General features: G+C 41.6%; 2 protein-coding genes across 6 annotated transcripts; one reads left to right on the top strand and one right to left on the bottom strand.

Moving 5' to 3' along the window:
* Positions 1-2,035: 2,035 nt before the first annotated feature.
* si:dkey-23f9.4 (HYLS1 centriolar and ciliogenesis associated) lies at positions 2,036-13,824 on the top strand. 5 transcript variants are annotated; one of them, XM_012869846.3, is made up of 12 exons: positions 2,036-2,327; positions 5,018-5,154; positions 5,259-5,378; positions 5,475-5,548; positions 6,100-6,308; positions 7,477-7,532; positions 9,291-9,454; positions 9,546-9,585; positions 9,719-9,773; positions 11,781-11,862; positions 12,076-12,102; positions 13,582-13,824. In XM_012869846.3, the coding sequence occupies exons 2-12, from the start codon at positions 5,055-5,057 to the stop codon at positions 13,714-13,716; spliced, it is 1,062 nt and encodes a 353-aa protein (XP_012725300.2). In that variant the 5' UTR covers positions 2,036-2,327; positions 5,018-5,054; the 3' UTR covers positions 13,717-13,824. The 5 variants fall into 5 exon arrangements, with proteins under 5 accessions (XP_012725300.2, XP_021175857.2, XP_035992625.1 ...); XM_021320182.2 differs by having other exon boundaries at positions 9,288-9,454; XM_036136732.1 differs by lacking the exon at positions 2,036-2,327 and having other exon boundaries at positions 5,000-5,154; positions 9,288-9,454.
* On the bottom strand, positions 13,763-20,596 carry mrpl4 (mitochondrial ribosomal protein L4). The gene is made up of 9 exons (XM_012869847.3): positions 20,387-20,596; positions 19,180-19,261; positions 18,876-19,047; positions 18,732-18,783; positions 16,093-16,210; positions 15,820-15,926; positions 14,394-14,503; positions 14,224-14,297; positions 13,763-14,006 (listed from the first exon to the last, which is right to left on the bottom strand). Exons 1-9 carry the CDS (start codon positions 20,432-20,434, stop codon positions 13,861-13,863), a joined length of 909 nt encoding a protein of 302 aa, XP_012725301.2. The 5' UTR covers positions 20,435-20,596; the 3' UTR covers positions 13,763-13,860.

Below are 20,596 nucleotides of genomic sequence, written 5' to 3'. Positions count from 1 at the left end.
AAAGGATTAGTAACAATGTGTCAGTATACACAGGAGAAATGATAGCAATTTTGTTAGCAGTGCAGTGGGTGGAGGAAATAAATTTCTTCAGATTCAATGTCATCACTGATCAGTTTACAGAGAAGTCAATCAAAAAGCAGAGCAGACATTCTGATAGAAATACATCAAATATTATATAGAATTCAAATGATGGGGATTGCAGTAATATTTTTGTGGGTACCGGCACATGTTGGAATCAGGGGAAATGAAATAGCAGATAAGGCTGCAAATGAGGCCACAAAAGGAGAGGACATTGACGTGGCAGTCAGTGGCGGCTGGTGAAAAAAAATCTTGGTGGGGCTGGCCAATAGATTTCCCTGCCTAACCCAGTACATGCATTTAAATTAAAAGTCGGAAAATTACTACGATTCCACAATAAGCATTTAATTAATAAAAAGAAAACATTGTTCACAAAGGATTATTTTGGTGTTTTTGTCTTATTAATCCTTTTCACAGACTCATGCCAGAGGGTTTGCATACATTGTACATGTACGTATATTATTACAAAACAAACGTTTACGTCTTGACTATAATATATGTATCCTAATTTTTTAATTATATAATGATTTAAGTAGTAGAACAATGACTAGTGCTAAATTAAGTTGTATTTACCGGAGATGAAGTGTAGACTGCGAATTCTATCTTAGTATGATGGCTCCCACAGTCCATTGGCATCCTGCATCCTTTTCATTGAAATGATCCATTTCTTTCTTATTTCTTTGTCCTTCGGTAAACGAAACAAACGTACATCCGACGATTTGGAATGCTTCTGTGTGCAACCGGGAGCACAAGTCGTAGGCATTGTTTAGATTCCAAAAATAAACTAAAAGTACGCTCTAATTCACCCGTTTTGTCACGCTGGTAAGCGAAAACAGTACTGTGTTTGCCGACCACCGTTACCCGGATGTAGCGCGGATGTAGCTCGTGACGTCACGCGTGAAGTGCACCTATCACTGTGCAGCTAGGGCTACTACTCCAGGAGCCCCAAAGCCATTCATTTTGGCGATGCTGATTGGCCAAATATTTATAAATCTTCCCTAGCAACAGTAAACGATTGGTTATTTCGCTATACTTGTAGGGCTACTTCAGTCACAGCCCCAAAAGTGTAGAAGAAGAGAAATGATACGTTCTGCTGGTGGAAATGCACTGTTAAATGATAGAGTAAATCAGTAGAAGTGTTTTAATAATTCTTATTACATGTAGCCACGTACTATTAAGTAAAAACTGACATTAATAATACTTTTAAAATCTATATATATTTTGACTTCTCCCCTCCACATCTAGGGAGGGCAGCGCCCGAGCGCCCCCTATGGGCCAGCCGCCACTGGTGGCAGTCAACATCAGCAAGATGGAAATAAAGAGCATCGTTAAACAGAGGTTGAAGAAAAAGATGGCAAAAGCAATGCGAGGATGAGAGGAATGGGCGGTGGTTTTACAAAATTCAAAGGACAGTGGTGGAAATGAGAAGTGCAGGATGGAACAGGAGAGAAGAGACAATTACATCAAAACTTAAATTAGGGCGCACAGGATTAAACGGCTCTTTATTTAAAATACGTAAACATAACACCAGCAGGTGTGACTGTTGTGGGCAACAAGAGACAATAGAACATATTATGTTACATAGTAAGAAGTATGAGGAAAGAAGGAGGGAAATTATACATAACATTAGAATGGAAAGAATGCATTTTAATTTAATAGAAATTATTCGAATTAACTCAAGACATAAGTGCTATGGGATTGTTTTTCATTATCTTAGAATAATCAATGTGATTGAGAGGATCTGAGTCGTATGTTTGCTGTGTTGATAGTGTTTGGTTTGTTTTATTTTGTTGATTTGGTGTGTTTTTGTGCGAAATGTCATTTTTATCCACACTCCGAGTCCATACCAGTTGGCAGCGATAATGCACAAATTATTGTTGTTTGCCAGCCGTTGTTTGCCAGCCGCCAGGTTGCACAGCTTCTTTTGTCTTGTCCAGCAGGTGGCAGTATGCACCTTAGAGCGGCAGAGGAAGACGAGGAAGAGGAAGAAGATGGCGTCATTTTCAAAGCTTGTTAACGGTTGTCTTGGTGCTGGGTGTGAAACCTTCCCAACGGCCCCGCTTCTCTGCTAACCTTGCCGTCATGGCCTGTCTTTAACGAGCCCGCAGATACAGCAGCTGCCTCGTTAAACAGCTCTGGGTTTTCTTCGGGTGCCTCAGCAGCGGCCATTAAACCAGACGTTCCTCCAGCTCTCTGTTAGCCGCTGCGTTGCTTTCATGGTGTCGGACTTTTAACCAGCTTGGCCCGAGGTAAGTCCGATGTTTGAGTTTCAGGAAAATAACTCCAGTCCACTGGTTACCCTTAAAGTGAATTTATTTGGTATTTAATACAAATAACCTAAATATCTAAATCAAAACAGAAACGGACATAAAAGATGAAATCGTCTTCATAACCTAACCCAGGCAGCGCTCATTTTCTCTGTATTACAGTAAGAGTGCTCCTTTAATGCAGGACTCAGGCATCATCTGCTCTCCAGTTTAGCCCATGCTCACTAGACTGCTTAGTGTTAGAGTTTTAAAATATCAGTGGGCAACATTAGAGTTTTTATGTCTATTACGCATGCGTGCTCCACCAGTATCACCTTAACTTGAGTCTCTCCGATCACCTCTGACACAACAAGCTGGACTTTAACTCAAATGGTCACATAGTTTGGTGGCAATAACGCAAAAGGACGCCTTCCCATGTGACTTTATTTATCCCCCAATTAATAAAAAGCGCTTTGTTTACCACTGACAGGAGAGGTGGGGCTAAAATACATTCTGTCACAAAACCCCAAAGCTGTCGCTAGAAAATGTAACCGGACTGAATGGATTGATTGTCAAAGCAAATGCCTGTATGTGAAACCATTGTCACCTCTGGTGTGGCAAGAGGAATGACCTTCTTAGCACTCTTCATTATTCCAATGGTTTGAGAACATGGTAAGGTGCACAAAAAGAGTAGCAGCTGAATCAAGCTGTGGTTTTAAGTTAGCTTTTCTGCTCCGTCTTCTGTCCTAACACTGTTTTCTTTGTATTACCTGGAAAGTAACAAGCAGCATGTCTGTAAAATGGAAACCTCTACCTTAGCAGATGGCCTGTTACATTTACACACATGATATGGACAGGGAGAGAACACAGCTGAGTGGTTCTGACCCAGTCTAAAATAAGGCAGCTATTACTGCTCATGACGACATCCAACCAGCAGGTTTCTTTCAGCTAAACATATTTTGGAAAACATTTCAACTCCAGTCACACATGATTAAAGTTTAGATTAACAGTTAGTGGCAGTTTAAACAGGTCATTTAAAAGAGTTTAGTGGTTAAAGATTTAAACTACAAATAAAATACAGATCTGACCAACTTTTGCTGTAGTTTAAAGGCAATATTTGTGTGCATTAAAGGTAGAGTCGGCTATTTTTCCCAAGTTTCCTCCGGACCCTTATTGAATAGCTGCGCATGCGTAAGACCGTCTTACTTGCTCTTCCACTCCTCTGGGGGATCACGTGAAAAGTTTTTAGAAATCAACTCTGGTCTTATTTCTTTCTTCTGAAGTCTTCCTCTTCTTCTCATAAACATGAACACAGTTCGCTTCTTGCGACTCTCAGCCATGACAAAGTAGACGGTGAGAGCAGTGGAGCTACAATGTATGGCTAACATGGAAGCTAACTGCTAACTTAGCTGCTAAGCTAACCGGATCCATAAACACTAAAAGTGAGCATGCGCAGCAGCAAGCGGAAACTACCAAGGAACCTGCACAGACATTTGCGTTACCTGAGCACGTCAGAATGATTGTCATGTGGGACATCCAATAGATAAGGTGATACTTCTGGAACTTGAGGGACAGAGGGGGGCGTGGGCAGGACCAATCCTCTGACCAATCCCTGCCATTCGGACCGAACGGCAGGGATTGGTCAGAGTTTTTACAGACCTGCAGCTCTCATAGAGATACAATTTTTAACTTCCTTTTTCTGAACATATAATGTATTTACTACTTTCAGGATGGAAGGACGATTTTACCCAGTATAACACAAAGTGTTTCTGAACAGGATTACCAACTATAGCTTTAAGTAATGCACTAATCACACAGAAAATCATGTTCTGTTTTTTACTGTTTTGCCCCTTTATAAAAAGAGCCAGGGAGTATAACAGCCTGATATTAGATAACATAGTTATAAATAGGGCTGGGTGATAAATCGATTAATTCAAATTTACAATTTTCATTTTTGCCCACATTCACACACATTCACTGGGTTTCCATTAAGAGAATAGCATGCAATGCTGAATATATGTTTAGGAAAATATATTGTTAAAATATTGTAAAGAAGAAACTTTTTTTTACCATAAGGAGAGACACTTTAATTTATTCATGTCCTTTTTTTAAGTTAGTTTGAAGTTACACAAGTAAAGTCTGTTCTTAGCTCATTGTGTAAAACCACTAGCAGGAAACATTTAGTTATATTCTCATTGTTTACAACAGCAGGGCCACCATCTTGTTTGACTGAGATAAAAGCAAGTTTAAAAACAATTCTTTAATTTATTTTTGTGAAATGAAAAGAGAAAAAAATTTGTTATTCTGATTTGGTATAATAAAATTGGAGATTTTATTTTTAATCCATATTGCCCAGCCCTAGTTATAAGTACAATGATCATTATAATATATTAACATTATAAAAAATACTTGTTGCTGTTTTGTTTAAGTTAAAAGCCATTCATACATTTTCTAAGTTTGTGGTTTGAATTTGTATGGTTATACTATGAAATTATGGTTATCATGCTGTGAGATCAGCCTTTCTGATCGTTATCCAGCCGTGCAGCAAACCACCAAACTCTCCTCATCTGTCATCAGAGGATCACAGAAACACTAGCGTTCTTCCATAACGAGCAATTAACCATGGCTGCACAAAACGTGCGCAATTACAAATGATCTTATTTTCATCTTCAACCATTTTTGGTGTTTTTCAGGCCGTTCCTTCCTCATGAAGTTAACGTTGACACCATTATGGACAACCTGGATTTCTCAGAAGAAGAAATTCAACAACAACTGGCTATTCTTGGCTATAAGAACATACCAAAGCACAGGCTGCTGGAGTTTAAGCAAGGTCAGCCTCGTAAACCACGTCTCTACTTGGAAGATTTTGGAGGCGTGGATATTTAATTGCTGAATTAAAAAAAGCTGTCCTTTTTCTTGTTTGTATCCCGCCAGATCTTGATAAACTGATCTGCCATGGACAGTGGAAAAAGCTGGCCTCTACCACGCCTGTAAACATTACCACTCAGACAGCAACATCCCAGTCTAGCCCTCCCGCTTATACTAAAGAAAAAGGTGAGAGCAGCAGTAATCTGAACCTTCTTAATCATCACACTAGTCGAGGATTTTTTTTTCCTTGATTGTGTTGCTGTGTGATTTATTTCTCCACAGTCAGCCAGTTGTACTCTAAAGGTTCCGGTGAAGGATTTTTCTTAAATGGAGAGAAGGCATTTCAGGACACAGAGGTAACGGAGAGTATGTATTTTTTCACCATTCTTTCCAGGGGCTTGTCGCGATAAGCAAAAAATTAATCGCACGATATGTGTTAATCTTATAATTAATTCAAATAGGCTCGATAATATGCTTTATTTGTTGCCTCAATGGCCAGGTTCCTGTGGTAGCTAACCCAGACCCAATCATCACCTTACCACCACTGTTTGAAAATTGTATGAGGTTGTATGAATGTAGGGTTGTCAAAATATTCTGTATTACAATATAATGAATTCTAATTTAGGTCAGTTTAATTATATAGTTCTAATTCAAAACGCATCCAATCACTTTGAGGAACAAAAAAATAAGTAAATTCAATCAAATCATTAGTTAATATTCGATCCAGGTTAAAAAAACAAAAAAAAACAATTATTCTTTCATTTCTGTCGAAATCAATGTTAACTGACCCAACAGATGCTTTATTCTAAACTCTTAGTTTATTGATGCATTGTATTTTTCCTGTAAAGAAAATCCAGTAGTTAAACCTATTTGGCTGACATGTTTTATTTTACAAATGCGCACACAGAAGAACAAACCCAGTGGATGGCCGCAGAGACGCTGTGATTCATACGCTGAGCGGTCTGTGGGTGCGTGGCTGCAGCTCCCAGCTGCTGCTCCTACCAGGCTGCAGGAAGAGCCCGATACTGAAGACGGCCTGGACTCACTGCTGGCTGACAGCTACACCTCCCTGTCAGACCACCAGCACAGGCCATTCATCAAGAGAAAAGTTTTAAGGTGGGTTAAGTTGACAATAGCTCTGACTTTTCATCTTATTTGCCTTTCTAGCTGTAAAAATCACAACTTATGGTAGCTTTGAGGAAAAATGTCCCCCGACAAAATATAAGCCATATAAGAAATGTTCCGTATTTTTTGGACTATAAGTCACTCTTTTATTTCATAGTTTGGCTGATCCTGCGACTTATAGTCAGGTGCAACTTATATATCAATTTTAAATGGTAGATCCTTCTGAACAACATGAACCAAAACATTACCGTCTATAGCCACAAGAGGGCTCTGCAGGCTTGTGAAACTATGTGCTGCTTCTATACCACTTAAAAATTAGCATTAACTTCTAAACAACAAAGACTGAACACATGTACATATGTTGTTTCGCTGCTTCAGTCTGCATTCACTATGAGTGGTGCAGCCCGAAGTGCCCAGACCACGACAGAACCCTGTTTTTGGGTCAGTGAAGCTAATAACAGCTAGCGCTAGCTCACAGCTCTGTTGTCCAGGTGTTTTACAACTTCACTGATGCACATGAATTTTATGTTGCTTTGAAACATCTGTTTCTTACTGCTAGCTTAGCATGTAGCACCGTTACACTTATGGTCTAATTTCAGTGTAATTAGACAGAAATGCTCTGACCAGAACTTTCCGGGTTGGAGTTGGTGGCTTGTTGTGCTAATTTACCCCATTCATCGTTCCAGGTACGTTCCATATTATTCAGCCGATTGTGGATGCAGGTGTGCAATTGAATAAGTTGCCTTACCAGATTAAATATCAGTTTTTAGTCTTGGATTGTGTCAAATAAATTTCTAAATAAATGCGACTTATAGTCCGGTGCAACTTATCTATGTTTTTTCCCTCTTTATGACGCATATTTTGACTTATGCGACTTATAGTATGAAAAATACGGTACTTATAAATGGTGGTGATCACTAGTTTTGATTGTTTCATGTGGATCATCTTCTGACATTTAAAATGATTTGATCTTACAGACCTTTAGATTTGAGTGGAGGGTGGGGTGATTGAGAGGATATTTACATGTTTCCTTTCTATTTTCTTTAATAACCTTTCTAACCCTACATAGTCTGTATATGTAATAGCACAATGTTTTTGCTGTGGTTTTACAGAAACACTGACAGATGTGAAGTCAAATGAAATTTCTTTTTGTTCTTAGGAAACGAAAAGGAAAGTCTCTCATCTGCGATGAATCTGTGTACACAGAAGATTCAGGTAGAGTGTTATTTATGTACAGTACCTTGAAACAATCATCATACACCTTCAATCTTTACATTACAACCACAAACCCACACAAAGTACTTCATAATGTGAAGTGGAAAGTATACATTTTTAGTGTTTTTTTTCTTTTTTAAATAAAAGTCTAAGTGTGCTGTGCAATCAAACTCGGTTCTCTTATGTTAATACTTTGTAGAACCATCTTTTATTGCAGTTACAGCTTAAAGTCTGTACCCAGGATTTCCCCCTGAAAACTGGCTGATCCTGGTGCTAGTTGCAGTATCAGACCGGGTCTTTGGTATTATTGTTACTGTATAAAAACATACTTTTGTACATTTTGTACTGTTTACACTGAGTACCTTCAAAATGCTGCCCACAATGTGTCACAAGAGAGCAAATATCAGTTAATAAATCCAAATGACCAAAGCCTGAGACACTAACCTTCGGTCACCAGCAGTTGGGGCTGTTTCAGCTTCAAGAAGAGGCGTGTAAGGTCTCTGGATTTGAGCTAATCCTCTTAGCTCCTTCCTCCAACCTTCTGCCTCCACTGATCCTTCACGCCACACGCCTCAGCAGCGCATGCTGCCACCATGTACAAAATGTATAACGATCAGTGGGACGAAGGGAGCGATGACGAGAAGAATTCCCTTTACTCCTCCTTCTGGTCTGATGGAGAGGTAGCAGACAAGGATGAGGAGGTGGAGATTATGAGGGTGATGGACCCCGGAGTTGTCGGTGAGCCACAGGGCGTGCCTCCAGGGAGTTCACCGGAGGAACATCCGCAGTTAAAAGGAAGCGATGATGAGAGGAAAACTACCAGCAGCAGTTCTGGTAGTCTGGCTGTAAGCCCAATGACTTCTGGGTATGGCACCTTCAGAGCAGAGGAGCAGGAGTTGGATCATTCCCTGACCGGGTTTAACCAACACAGCCGGGACGATCTGTCTGGCTTCAGAGACGACGAAGAGTACCCAGGGTCTCCCAGAAGCTTCACTGAGTCTGATAACGAGCCGACGCGTGAGCCGGATGAAAGTGAGTCTGCGGTGTGGGGGTCAGAGGTCAGCAGAGTCCCTGCTGCTTCCTGCTGGTGTGAGGACGACAGCACCCTGAACCGGGCCAGCACAGCTGACACGAGACCAGCTATAGGAACACGGCTACCATCAGAGGCGCAACATCTTCACAGCGACGCAGGCGACATGCTCTTGTTTCATAGGAAAGGTTTACAAGATGGAGCAGATGAAAACCAAGACGGAAAACAGGAGACGCTGCAACACGATGTGGAGAGAAGTACAGAGCAAGTAACTGTGGTTGGTGTTCCAGACGAGTCTTCAAGCAACAAAGATGTCAGGTTCATCGACTCCAACAGGGATTTTAGCTGGGAGACCAAAGAAAAGATGTCAGAGGAGAGGGAAGAAATCCTGGCCTGGATGAAGGGTAAAAATGTCCTGTCTGTAGATTTAAAGTCACTTTAGAAAACTGAAACCCCGTCTGTTAGATGCAGCCATCATTGCTCTGTAAAGAGATACAACCGTGCCAGTGAAGAGAAACATTTGTAGGCCTGGTGGCTCCCGCTGGAGCAGCAAATTAGAGCTGCTATGTTCTCTCTGAAGGAGCAGCTTTAGCCGCAGCCGTCTTTAAGTAGCTTCTGTATAAAAGTGCATTTGACTAAATATTAAAAGCCATGCTGTCAAAGTCGGAGCTTTACTTTTGAAGAATAAAAGGTTCAGTTTGTTCATGGATACCGCTGTTGTTTAGCAGATGCTGCGAGCCGTCTAGAAGAGCGAATGGCTGAGCTTGACCTGTCCACATCAGATCAGAAGGACTACGAAGCAGAGAGCGAAGATCTGACTGAGAGTGACGCCCAGAGTTCAGACACCGATGGTGTCAACTTAAGCGCCTTCGAGTCCTATATCCAACGCATGGTGGGTAAAGGAGTTGTCAGGATGAGACATTTTCAGTTAAATTTACTAGTAATGAATAAGTCTGATCTTTGACATCTTTATTTCCTAACAGACTCAAACTGATCAGGATGTAAGGCCCAAACCAAAGTCCTGTAAGTAACCAGAGATCAGAGGGCTGGCCAGAGCTAAGCTTGGCTAGTGGAGATCATCTTCTGACTTCATTCTCATTTTGTTCTAAAACTCTTGTTCCTATCGTATAACTGAACCAATGAACTTGGGTTTCAGTCATCCGACCAGTGATGTGCCAACCAACCATAAAGAAGACTGATCCAGTGGCCAAGTAAGTTAGACATATCTCTGCAAAGCATTCAGATTTATCCACATCTGGGTCAAACGTAGAAAAAAATCAGTAAAAACAATAAAATAATCCTATTATGTAAAAAGAACTGAAGGGCTAAAATTAGGTTTAAAACCACGTCTGTAGAATCCATCTGGATTATTTTTCCAACATTGCTTTTCATCATTATCCAATATTCATGATGCATTATACAGCCACAATTACTGGTTCCCCCGCTCAAACACTGAATCTAGGTGTGCCAGTCCTCTGCTGGTCCACGTGTAGAAAATGTTGCTCCTAGTCATGCAGTGGCCTTACACGTGCATTTGTACGCGGCTGTTTTAATGGGGTTTTAACAATGAGAACAGCAGCAACTCAGCCATGGAGTGGGGCCAGTTGGTTCTGCCTACAGGGTCAATAGCTACAGGCCTCCAAACTTCATGTGGCTTCTTGATCAGCTGAAAAATTGCCCCAGAGCTTCCTGGAAGATGTTTCTATGGTGGAACAGCTGCACCAAAGCCTTCCACTGCCAAGGACCGTGCCAAGGCCAGATTCAGAGGAGTAAAGCCCTCGCCCACTGGACTAGAGAGGGAAGATGTTATCTGGTGAAATGAGTCGTGCCTCTACATGGTGATCCAATAGACGAGTCTTTGTTGTGACACCTGCCAGGAGAACAGCACTTTTGTCTTTTCCAGAGTTTGGTGGAGGGGCTATTATGGTGTGGAGCTGTTTTTCAGCAGTTCAGTTCAGCCTCTTTGTTCCAGTGACAGGAACTCTTGATTCTTCAGCGTCCCAACCCATTGTTGACTATTATTTCATCCTCCCAGCTTTGTGGGAAGAGTTTGGGGATGGTCCTTCGAGTTCCATCAGGGGTCAAAAACAAGAATGGTGAAAACTCCTAAACCTTGTAGAAAGACTTCCCTGAAGAGGTAGCTGTAAAGGGTGAGTCAGCATTATTTTAAACCCTGTGTATCCAGAACTGGATGACACACAAGTTAATGTGTGTCTGAAGGCAGACAAGCAAAGACTTTCAGCTAAAAAGTGAATTTTCTTTATAATGCTCTCCACACATGGTGAGCGTTTTCTTCATCAGCTCCAAATGTGATAGAAAAACAAACATTACCTGCTTTCATCGCTCCAAACTCATCAAAATATTTGTGGTTTTTTATTATTTCTTGTTCATTGAGATTTCTTTTGTGGTGGGGAATAAAAATAGACCTTTGAATATGACTATATTATAGCATGACTATTTATATTTTCCACCTCCTTCCAGCATCACTGGCTCACACAAATATGGAGATGTTGAGAATAATCCCTCTTTTCTTTTTCTGTTCAAAATGAGAGCATAAGTTAAAATGCTAATGTTAAATAGGATTTTAAAAACATGTCATAAGACCACTGTATTCCTTTTGCAATAACTAGGAATAGTTATCTCAGGTGGAGATAATGTAGTGGTGCAAATAAAGTAGTGATGTCCAGTCAGTGTTCAGGAAATGGATCATTTCTTAAAGCCTTTTATACTGCTCCCTGTTGATCAAAACATTTTGGTCAAGGTTCTAAATTACTGTTCTCTCAATCATTTAGCCACAGAACTGGACCAACACCAAATTATATTTAAGGACTTGGTCCTAAAATGGAACAAGGAACCTAACTGTCCATCCTGTTCAACAGTGGTGCAAGATTCAGGGAGTTCGTCCAGTAACTGCCGGTTTGATCCCCCGCTCTGACCGTCTCAGTTGTGTCCTTGGGCAAGACACTTCACCCGCATAGCCTGCTGCCGATGGTCAGAGGGCCCGGTGGTGCTGATGTACGGCAGCCTCGCCTCTGTCAGTCTGCCCCAGGGCAGCTGTGGCTACTAACATAGCTCACCACCGTCAGGGTGTGAATGACTAGTATAAATTGCTTTGTGGTCATCAGACTAGTTAAAGCGCTGTACAGGTACGAGCCATTTACCATCAATAGTGTCCTATTGTTGCTATAAAAGTCCTGTCGTATTGGGTTCTTTTGCAGGTATTTCCAGTACAAGCAGATGTGGGAAATGTTCCAGGTGTCTGGAGAGAAGGACAGGAAAGCTCTCCGCTGGGAGATAAGGGTATGGAAACATGGCCTTGTAAAGACGAGTAGTCTCCAACTTTCTTCTCTGAACAATGTTTGGTTCAGTCACCACTGTGGAATGATCACATTTGTGCAAGATGTAAATAGCACTTTTTGTGGTTGTGTGGGATTCTAGATGTACGTTAGAAGTACATGGTACAATGGAAACTGTTTTATGCTAAAACTGCCACTTCCTTATTTTTGTTCTCAGGAAAAACTTGCATACCAGCCTCTGCCTGTGAGTATTTCCTGTCAGTTGTCCTTAAACATGTAATATAAACATATCATCCTTGCTTTTATTTCCCCTCATAAATGGATCAGTTACTCTTGTAGTTTTAGTCTATGATGCAGTTTGTTGGTCCAGCTGTCACTGAGCGGTTCTGTAAAGCTGAGCTGAAAATCTTTGCTTCCATGACAGACTGCATGTTTGCAGGCAGTGCACACTTTCCCACTAAATTCAATTTTTCACCTTTTTTAACTCCTGTTGAGCTTTTTGTTGTCTTCATGGAGCTTTGCTGGACATGTACACACTGTTAACTAAGCTATTATTTAATATATTGAAGGAATAAATTGGACATTAGGAGGGTGTTTAAAAACTGAATAATTCTTAAACTTAAAGAAGCTTAGATTTTTTTATTAGCCTAAAGGGAGGCCAGCAAATAATCAAACCCTTTTTTTTTAATGTTAATTTTAAACATGGTGCTAAGATGAGTAAAAGTAATATTTGAGGCCTTTTCTTCAAATAATCCCCAGGCATATTTTGAAGTCACTGGAATGGAAGATGTAAGAAAATATTACTAGTTTGGGTTTCTTTTTTTATTTAGGGCTCTATGTAGAAGTTTTTGCCTCAGCCATGGTGACAACAATAAGGCATTAAAAGCGCAAAAGCAGACTTGACTGCAGTGAAATTACAACCCGAAACAACCCAGCCCCATGCCAAAAAGCGGGTGCAGCCGAGTAGAGCCGGGCCAAGTGGAGCCCGTGGAAAAGGAGCATTATTAAGGAGCAACTTTTGACTTTCATTGAAGGTTCTGTAAGATTTTGGCCAGAAGAGGGCAGCATCGCCTCTGTGGCTCACAAGGCCGGGTCTGCTCCAAATGTTGAAGCACTTCCCGTTTCATTACGTGCCATCCATTATGAAGCAGGTTACCTGATGGTTTTACCTAAAAGCAACGATAGCAATGTTAACTGATTCTCCTTCATTCAGTTTGAAAAGTCTTTCCATCTTGTGATAAACAGTGTTCACTGACGGTAGTTGCCAGAAGGGTGCATATGTTGATTTCAGGAACATCTTTATAATCATTTAGCCTTTTCAGAATCTTAAACATCAATTATTTTGTAACTTTTGTGCTTCTGCAAAATTGTTGCTTATGAATGATGGGTAGCTCTTATTTACTTCACCAGATTCAGCCTCAGCTACAATTATAACTGCTCACTTTCAGCATAATTAATAGTAATTGTGCTCACATGAAATCATTACTTTTACGAAGCCTAGCTATGTACATACCTATATATCCTAAAGCTTAAAGGCTTAACCTCTTCAAGGCTGCCTGAGGGCATGTGTTAACGATGTGAGTCACAGTGGAAAAAGCAGAGAGCTCATGTTTCTGCTGGCTGAACATTGCTGCCGCCCTCTTTGGGCTCTTCTGGAACATTGTGTTCCACCATGGCGGATGGGAAACATGCTTAAACTTTCCTGTCTTATGTTATGTTTCAGCCTAAACCTCGAAGAGTTTACGTGCCCAACACCTACATTGTGCCGACAGAGAAGAAACGTTCCGAGCTCCGCTGGATGATCAGGAACGATCTGGCAAACGGTCTCCTCCCACAAAAGTTTAACTCTCACTTTTAAGCTTCACTCTGCATGTTTCAGGAGATATCAATAACTGTTTTTATGCTTTTGATAAGTAGAATTATTTATTGACATTGTGTTTCTCATAATAAACTAAGAAAATCCATCTCGCTGTTGTCAGTGAATGCATCACAGACTAATTGTTTAAGGGAAGTCGGAATAGGGCAGTCTGAACGGGTATAGAGGTGTGTAACGCTGGTCGTGCCAAAGGAGCTTCTCCTCCAGAAACCTAACAGTGTCCAGGGTGAGGATGATGGCTTCATGTTTCAGCATGCTGTGTACATTCAGACCTGATGGGCAAAATGGAAGAAACATCTGTTTAGGTTCTATGACAAAAGGCCCTGAATCATCCTAACGTTGTCCTGTAGAGATTTACTCCACTGTGACCATTAGTATAACACTGGTTAGGCAAATTTACCTATTAGTTAAATAACTTAATAAATTGCACATACATTTTAGAGGGTTCAAAGTTATCAAAAAAAAAAAAACAACTTTATGCTAACTCACCGATGGCTGGAATAAGGTTCACTGTCTTCAGGTTTGCTGTAGCCTGGAGGATGTTTTCAGGGAATTCTTGACACCTAGAAGCAGCCATGAAAATGTAAGTGAAAATAGAGCACCTACTGTATGTAAGCCTACATTTTACCAGACGGCCATGAGCCAGGTAAGATACCCACACATCAACCAGTAACGCAGACTCTCCCCAGTGTCTGTGTCTGATGAGCTCCAGCAGGTCCTTAGAGTCTGCTGTAGGAATGTTCAGCGAGTCCACAATGTGAAGGTATTGCTGCAGAAAACAGGAGTTCATATTAAATCCTTTATAAGCTTCACAGTTAGGAAGAACTTAGAAAAAGAAAACTATGATGGCATTGGAATCGTATTCTCTCTATTGTATGCTGCAAGATAAAAAGTTGTCAATGTTAATTAAAAGCTTCAATTTGGGATGATGCTATTTAATAAGCACCAAATATCTTTTTCGTTTGTTGATTTCCATGAAGAGATATGTCTTAATGTCTGCGATAGACTGGCCACCTGTCCAGGGTGTACCCCACCTCTCACCCATTGACAGCTGGAGATAGACACCAGCACCCCTCGAGACCCCATGAGGGATAGACGTGGTAGAAGATGGATGGATGGATATGCCTTAATGTAGATTTATAAAATAATATACAAGTACATCTAAAAAAAAAAATGAAACATTGCCTTGAAGTGTAATATATTTCCCAGTCATCCCAAAGTGAAACTCAAATAGAATCATTGCACATGTATTCCAGGCTTTTGAATTTTGGGTTTTCATTCAGTCAGCAGTAATTAAAGTGACCAGAAACAGTGTCTCAGAAAATTAGAATACGGTGAAAAAGCTCATTATTGGAATCTCAGTGTTACACCATGAGATTCCAAACTTATATTTTCCCCATAGTGAGGCGTGAAATGACTCACTAGTCTCAACATATCCAGCGGTTCCAACAGCGCGTAATGTGCACGGCGGAACCAGGGTCTAATAACGTCAGCTCAGGTCCTGCTGTAGCAATAATTTTTCATACAGATTTTATAGTTAAACGAACTATACAACAATTGATGCCGACAAAAGGTCGGCATCAATAGAAAAGTCAGAATACATTGAAGGGGTGACGAAAACTTGACTACCAAGCCAGTTTGTGTTTGTTACCTTTTACTGACCTTAATTTGAGCTAATTTAATTTATTACCGCACAGAAACCCTGTTCTAATTTTCTGAGACTCTGAATTTTGTGTTTTCTTAATTACATCTGAGCGATAATCAAAGGTACAAGAAATAAAAGCTTAAAATATTTTACTCTGGCTATAATTAGTCTCTAAAATACCTGTATGTTTTTATGAAATGACTTGCAAATATACTGCATTATTATGCAAAATGTTTTGAGTTGTACTAATATATTTGGGCCAAACCACAATTATGCACTTCTGTAAGTGATCCATTAGCCTTAGCAGACATGAGCTGGTTAGCATTTACAAACCCCAAACGACATATGTTTAACAAAGTGGCTACATACATGTTTTCCATGTCATGCTGACAGTACCACTAGCTACTACTGCATGTTTGGAGCTGATTTGTTGTTTTTACCTGAGCAAACTTGGAGCTTAGCGCCACTTTCAGCCCCTGCACTCGAACTTTCATGGGTAGCATGTAATAGTAACTGTTGGGCCCTCTTGGTCCATGAGAGACCCCACCTGAGTGTAAAAACACAATATATGAATCCTTCCAGACCACACAAAAAAATCTGGGTTTATCGCTCACAAAAAGAGGTCAGCCATTTTTTTCCTAAGGTGTAACTGCAGCTCAGGTGGAGGACAGGTCATTGTTTCTGTCTGCCTAAGAATGGAAGAGAACAGTTACCTCCTCTCCATATCGGTGATCGGATGCTTCCATGACGAGCTCTTCCGCTTCCTTTTTGGTTCCATGGTTTCCTGCCTCCACCACGCACCTCTGACCTCAGTTTTGTGTTAGCGTGACTCTGAGATGAGAAAATAAAGCCAGATCGTTAGACATCAATTTACAGGTGAGCGGCATTTTTAAAATCCAGAGTTAGCTTTGCCTTTTCTCTGCTAGGTTTCAGATGACGATAAGAAAACCTGTACTTCAACATTAATACACGCGTATCACTGTATCATCTCGCCCTGGAAACCGGGCTGTTTATTATCACTTCAGTAATGAACACCCTGCTGCTGCCTTCACAATCACTGTACTCAGCACAATCTGATAGCTGTTAGTTACTCTGTTATCTGGTACTTTTCTGCCACTGGAGGCCTTTACTGAAAGTACAGGAAGGGTTGCAGGGGGAGACATGCAGCAAAGGTCCACTGGCTGGAGTCCACCTTGAGGACATAGGCTCCATCTGAATACCCTTAATAATGCCTTCTAGCTCCTGTTCCTTGACCTTTCACAGTGTCAACAGTAAGAACTCTGTCGTGGGGAGGAAAGGAGCCTTGAACTGTTGTGCTGAATTCGGACAGCTTTTAACTCCAACGTTGTTACGTGACGGAAACGCTCATGGATGATGTGAGTCAAATCTGGGCCTACAACCTTCTGAAAATGAACTACAGAGTGTGCACTCTCTTCTATTTGGACATTTCTGTTGATTTTCATGAAGGGGCTGTGCTGATACATCACCTCACGCAAAGAATTGTGGGATACCTTAAGGGTTCTTAGAGCCAGTAAGGGACGTCGTGGGGTTCCTAGGTAAAACTAGCTGCGGATGGTAGCATACAGGCCTCCTCCCTCCTTCCTTACTGACTGCCCTATTGGGACAACACTTATCAGGCCACCGCTGATGCACCTCCGCTTTGGCTAAAGCGGAGGTGCATCCTTGCTCTCTAAAGGTATACAGACTGAGCCCAAGGCCTCCGTACGTGGTTCACCCACACTACGCCTGTGCCACCAGTGCACCTCTTATCTGGTCCTTTAGCCCAGCCAGCTCTTGTTTAAAAATCCAACAACTGGCTAGAAGGTCATAGCTGCTGGTTAACAGCAAGTGTATTTACAAGCAGCAACTAATGATTAAAAGAGTCTGGAGGAACTAGAGTGAGGATGTCAGTACATCTGGTTGAAAGGATGTGATTCCTTTTGATCTTTTACTACTTTGTGTCTGGGTTGCTCCTTACCACAGATTCTTTGCTGGAATAAGTAGGAGTTTCCTGTGCCTCTTTAGACACATCCAGTCCCTTCACAAAGGCTTTGATAGACAAAGACTAAAAATACCAGCTAACAGCAGAAATATACAGCTAAATTAATTACTGTAATGTATTTAAATTCTCCTGGTACACTCAGATTACTACAAAGGTGTTTCCTGATGTAATTATGTGGCACCATGCTAGCTCTCTGGCTGGGGAAAAAAACACTAGCTCCTCTCTAAAGCAGTAATTTCACCACTGAACACCCCAGTTTTCTGTTTGTTTGTGGAATAAGATTCTGATACATGGTGAACAGCTTTAAAACTGAATAAAAATGCAGGGAATACTGGTCTGGGGTGTAGACATGATGACACTAACCGTATTCTGCAGTCAAGACTAGTTCAGTAGTAATTCTGAGTATCACCAGAATTCATAGGGAGATCTTGCAGACAGCAATGAAACTAGCTATCATAGTCTTGTCAAGACACACCAGTAGTTGCACCGGTACAGGTCACTGTCAGATAAAACCATCTGTTTCACAGCTGCTGAGCACCAAGTTGTGGAACTTGATTATAATTTAAAATTGACCATTTACCAAAGAATGCTTATGTAAACAAAGAACAGGCTCCTTAACGCCGTCCTTTACGACTGCAGATCCAACAGGAATAGGTTGAGAATAATCAGCATCCTAAGTCAGAATGAGCTGAATAATAAGATGGCCAGGTCTGGCTTACAGCACAGAACTACAACACTGCCTTTCCAGCTCATGTGGCTTAATGCTGTCTCAGAGGATAACACGCTGTGTTGTTATGCATGCAGCATCAACTGTGGTGTGGACGGAGCCATTGTTGGTGAAGAAACCCATAGCTGGACTTCATGCTCACAGGAACAGGACTGAACCTGCATTGATCTTAGTGCTGAGAACCTATAAATGCTAAGATACATAACATCCATCCATTGTCTTTCTCCTATCTGAGATCGGGTCACAGGGGCAACAGGTTCAGAGGGAAAACCCAGACATCCCTCTCCCCACCAGCATCCTTCAGCTTATTTTAGGGAATCCCAGGGCCAAACAGGATATATAATCCCTCAACTGATTTCTGGGTCTTCCACGGGGGTCTCCTTCGAGTGGAGGTGCCTGGAAAACCTCCAAGTGGAGGCACCCAGGAGGTGTCCTGATCACATGTCCAAACTACCTCAACTGACTCCTTTCGATGCAGAGAAGCAGCGGCTCTACGTTGAGCTCCCCCCGTATACCAGAGCTCCTCACCCTATCTCTAAGACTGAGGTGAGACACAATGTGTACTGTTGAGAAGGAATAATGTCAATTTGTATTGCTTATTAAGGAATAAATATGTTACTTACAATTCTTTTGAAATTTTTTTGCCATATTTCAACGGCATGTAGAATATCAAGCCTGTGTTGAGAGAACGAAGATCTGTTTAAACCTCCACTAGTTTGAATATTTTAGCTCAGCATGATGAAAAGTTAAAAAAAGCTTTGACTTACCTAGGAGGCACTGCAAAAACATCAGGGTGGAGCTCAGTCAGACCCGACGGTTCGCTGTCCTTACCCTCCAGACTCTCCACCCACGTCTGCACGGGTCTCAGGTGAGGGGGGACCGCAGCATCGCACTTCCTGAGTAGAGGCAGGGAGGAGTCGGCTGGAGGTGGAGGACGCTCTGCGGGAGAAAACAAGCACAAGTTCCACATCAGGCTACAGGTACACAACATTTATGGTAATACTTCAAACATGTCGTTGTGCTGTTAAACCCAGAGGAAAGTCATTTATTCAATCTACATGTCAGATTTACTTAATCTGGCAGGATCCACAAGATTTGAGGGGAGGAGTAAATTTGGAGGCAGAGTGTTCTCGCTGGAGAAAGATGAAGCAAACTGAGGATAGAACAGACGGACAAACAGTTAGAACAATCACATAGCAAAAATATACCTGCTGAGATACTGTATAAAGAAAAAAAGTTTTACAGTTTAACCTAAGAGATGTTTTTCTAGCTGCAGCTAAACACATGAACACCAGCTGAGCGTCACATTGCAGAGCGGCTGCTGCCACAGCACCATTCACGCTCACTTGTTCCGGTGTTTACTCTTTTAATCTCCATCATGGTGCAAGCTTGGCAGATTTCATCCCATTTAGGAAGATAGGTTTTAGATCTGTTTTACAGTATATGTCAGGAGTTATGCTGGAAAATAACCAGTCTGAGCTCGTTTTGCAACAGGCAAAGACCTACCTCTTCCTAAATCAGACCCTGGAAGACATTCATAGTAAAATTGTTGCAGCTGTTTAACTGCTGTATGTTTCATGTTCAGCTTCCCACGTGTCCTGACCTTTGAGAAGTCAGAGCTGAACATGGAAAGACAGCGTTAGACACAGCTAGGCAGGGCAGAGGGTTGCTGAGCTACACAATCTGCTGAGTCCTTTTCTTTCCCGGTTCCTAGTTTGATTTGTCACCATGACAAACCTGCAATAATGGAGCTTTAAATTAGGGTCGCCCATGGTTGTGAAAACGGAACATTTAAATATTGCAATTCTCCAACGCCATGAAGACTGCACCACTTTCCCTGAACTCTGCCATCTCAGTCTCCGGGATGGAGATCGGCTCTGAAAGGGTATTACTAGCAGTTCAAATGCACGACGTAGGAAATATAAGATGGGCAAATATTGAACCAAATCAGCAACCGCGAATTATGCACACGTGGAAATTACAATTCGGTATAGTCTTCAGCTCTGTTTTAAACCAGGTCTAAGATCAGCTTGATTTAAGCAGAGTTTATCCCTGATTTCTACTGCTTTTATAAATGTATATGAAACACATTCTGAGAATCTTTAATCAAAACGGACAGAACCCATCCTGCTCTGGCCAACAGCAGGTGTCGGCCGGAACTGGCCAGGTCTGATGCATTTGTCGTTTCAGAAAGCAAACCTAAACATCCTAGGTTTTTCTCTACACGTGAAGGTAACACGGAGCGCAGCATGGAGACTGCTAGCTGGGCGAGCCTTACCCTTCTAGCCGCTCCTCTGTTGAGAACCAAACAGGAGAAACGAAGCATGTTGTTTTTTCCTCTCCGTCCGCAGGCAGACCCGTTTATCCGCGTCCCATTTAATAACTCCCAGCTGGCGCAATAAACATTCACAGGGTAGGCGACGGCAGCAGGAAAGGTCGAGGTGACAGCTTTTTCTGAGTTCGCTGTGGTGGCGCCTTTTGATGACGT

Source organism: Fundulus heteroclitus, chromosome 5 (genome assembly GCF_011125445.2).
Source record: "Fundulus heteroclitus isolate FHET01 chromosome 5, MU-UCD_Fhet_4.1, whole genome shotgun sequence".
Classification (NCBI taxonomy): domain Eukaryota; kingdom Metazoa; phylum Chordata; class Actinopteri; order Cyprinodontiformes; family Fundulidae; genus Fundulus; species Fundulus heteroclitus.
The sequence above is the reverse complement of the archived record's forward strand: the minus strand, read 5'-3'. Positions and strand labels throughout refer to the sequence as shown.

Bases quoted from the DNA above. Each gene is read 5' to 3' on its own strand.
- mrpl4 (XM_012869847.3), bottom strand. From the start codon at position 20,434: ATGCTTCGTTTCTCCTGTTTGGTTCTCAACAGAGGAGCGGCTAGAAGG. The intron at 14,504-15,819 runs GTAAAAACAACA...TGTTTTCTGCAG, and splicing joins TAAGCTCCAAGTTTGCTCAG to CAATACCTTCACATTGTGGA. The intron at 14,298-14,393 runs GTGGGTATCTTA...GGCTGCTTCTAG, and splicing joins TCTGCGTTACTGGTTGATGT to GTGTCAAGAATTCCCTGAAA.
- si:dkey-23f9.4 (XM_036136730.1), top strand. From the start codon at position 8,126: ATGTACAAAATGTATAACGATCAGTGGGACGAAGGGAGCGATGACGAG. The intron at 9,455-9,545 runs GTGGGTAAAGGA...ATTTCCTAACAG, and splicing joins AGTCCTATATCCAACGCATG to ACTCAAACTGATCAGGATGT. The intron at 11,863-12,075 runs GTATGGAAACAT...TTTTGTTCTCAG, and splicing joins CTCTCCGCTGGGAGATAAGG to GAAAAACTTGCATACCAGCC.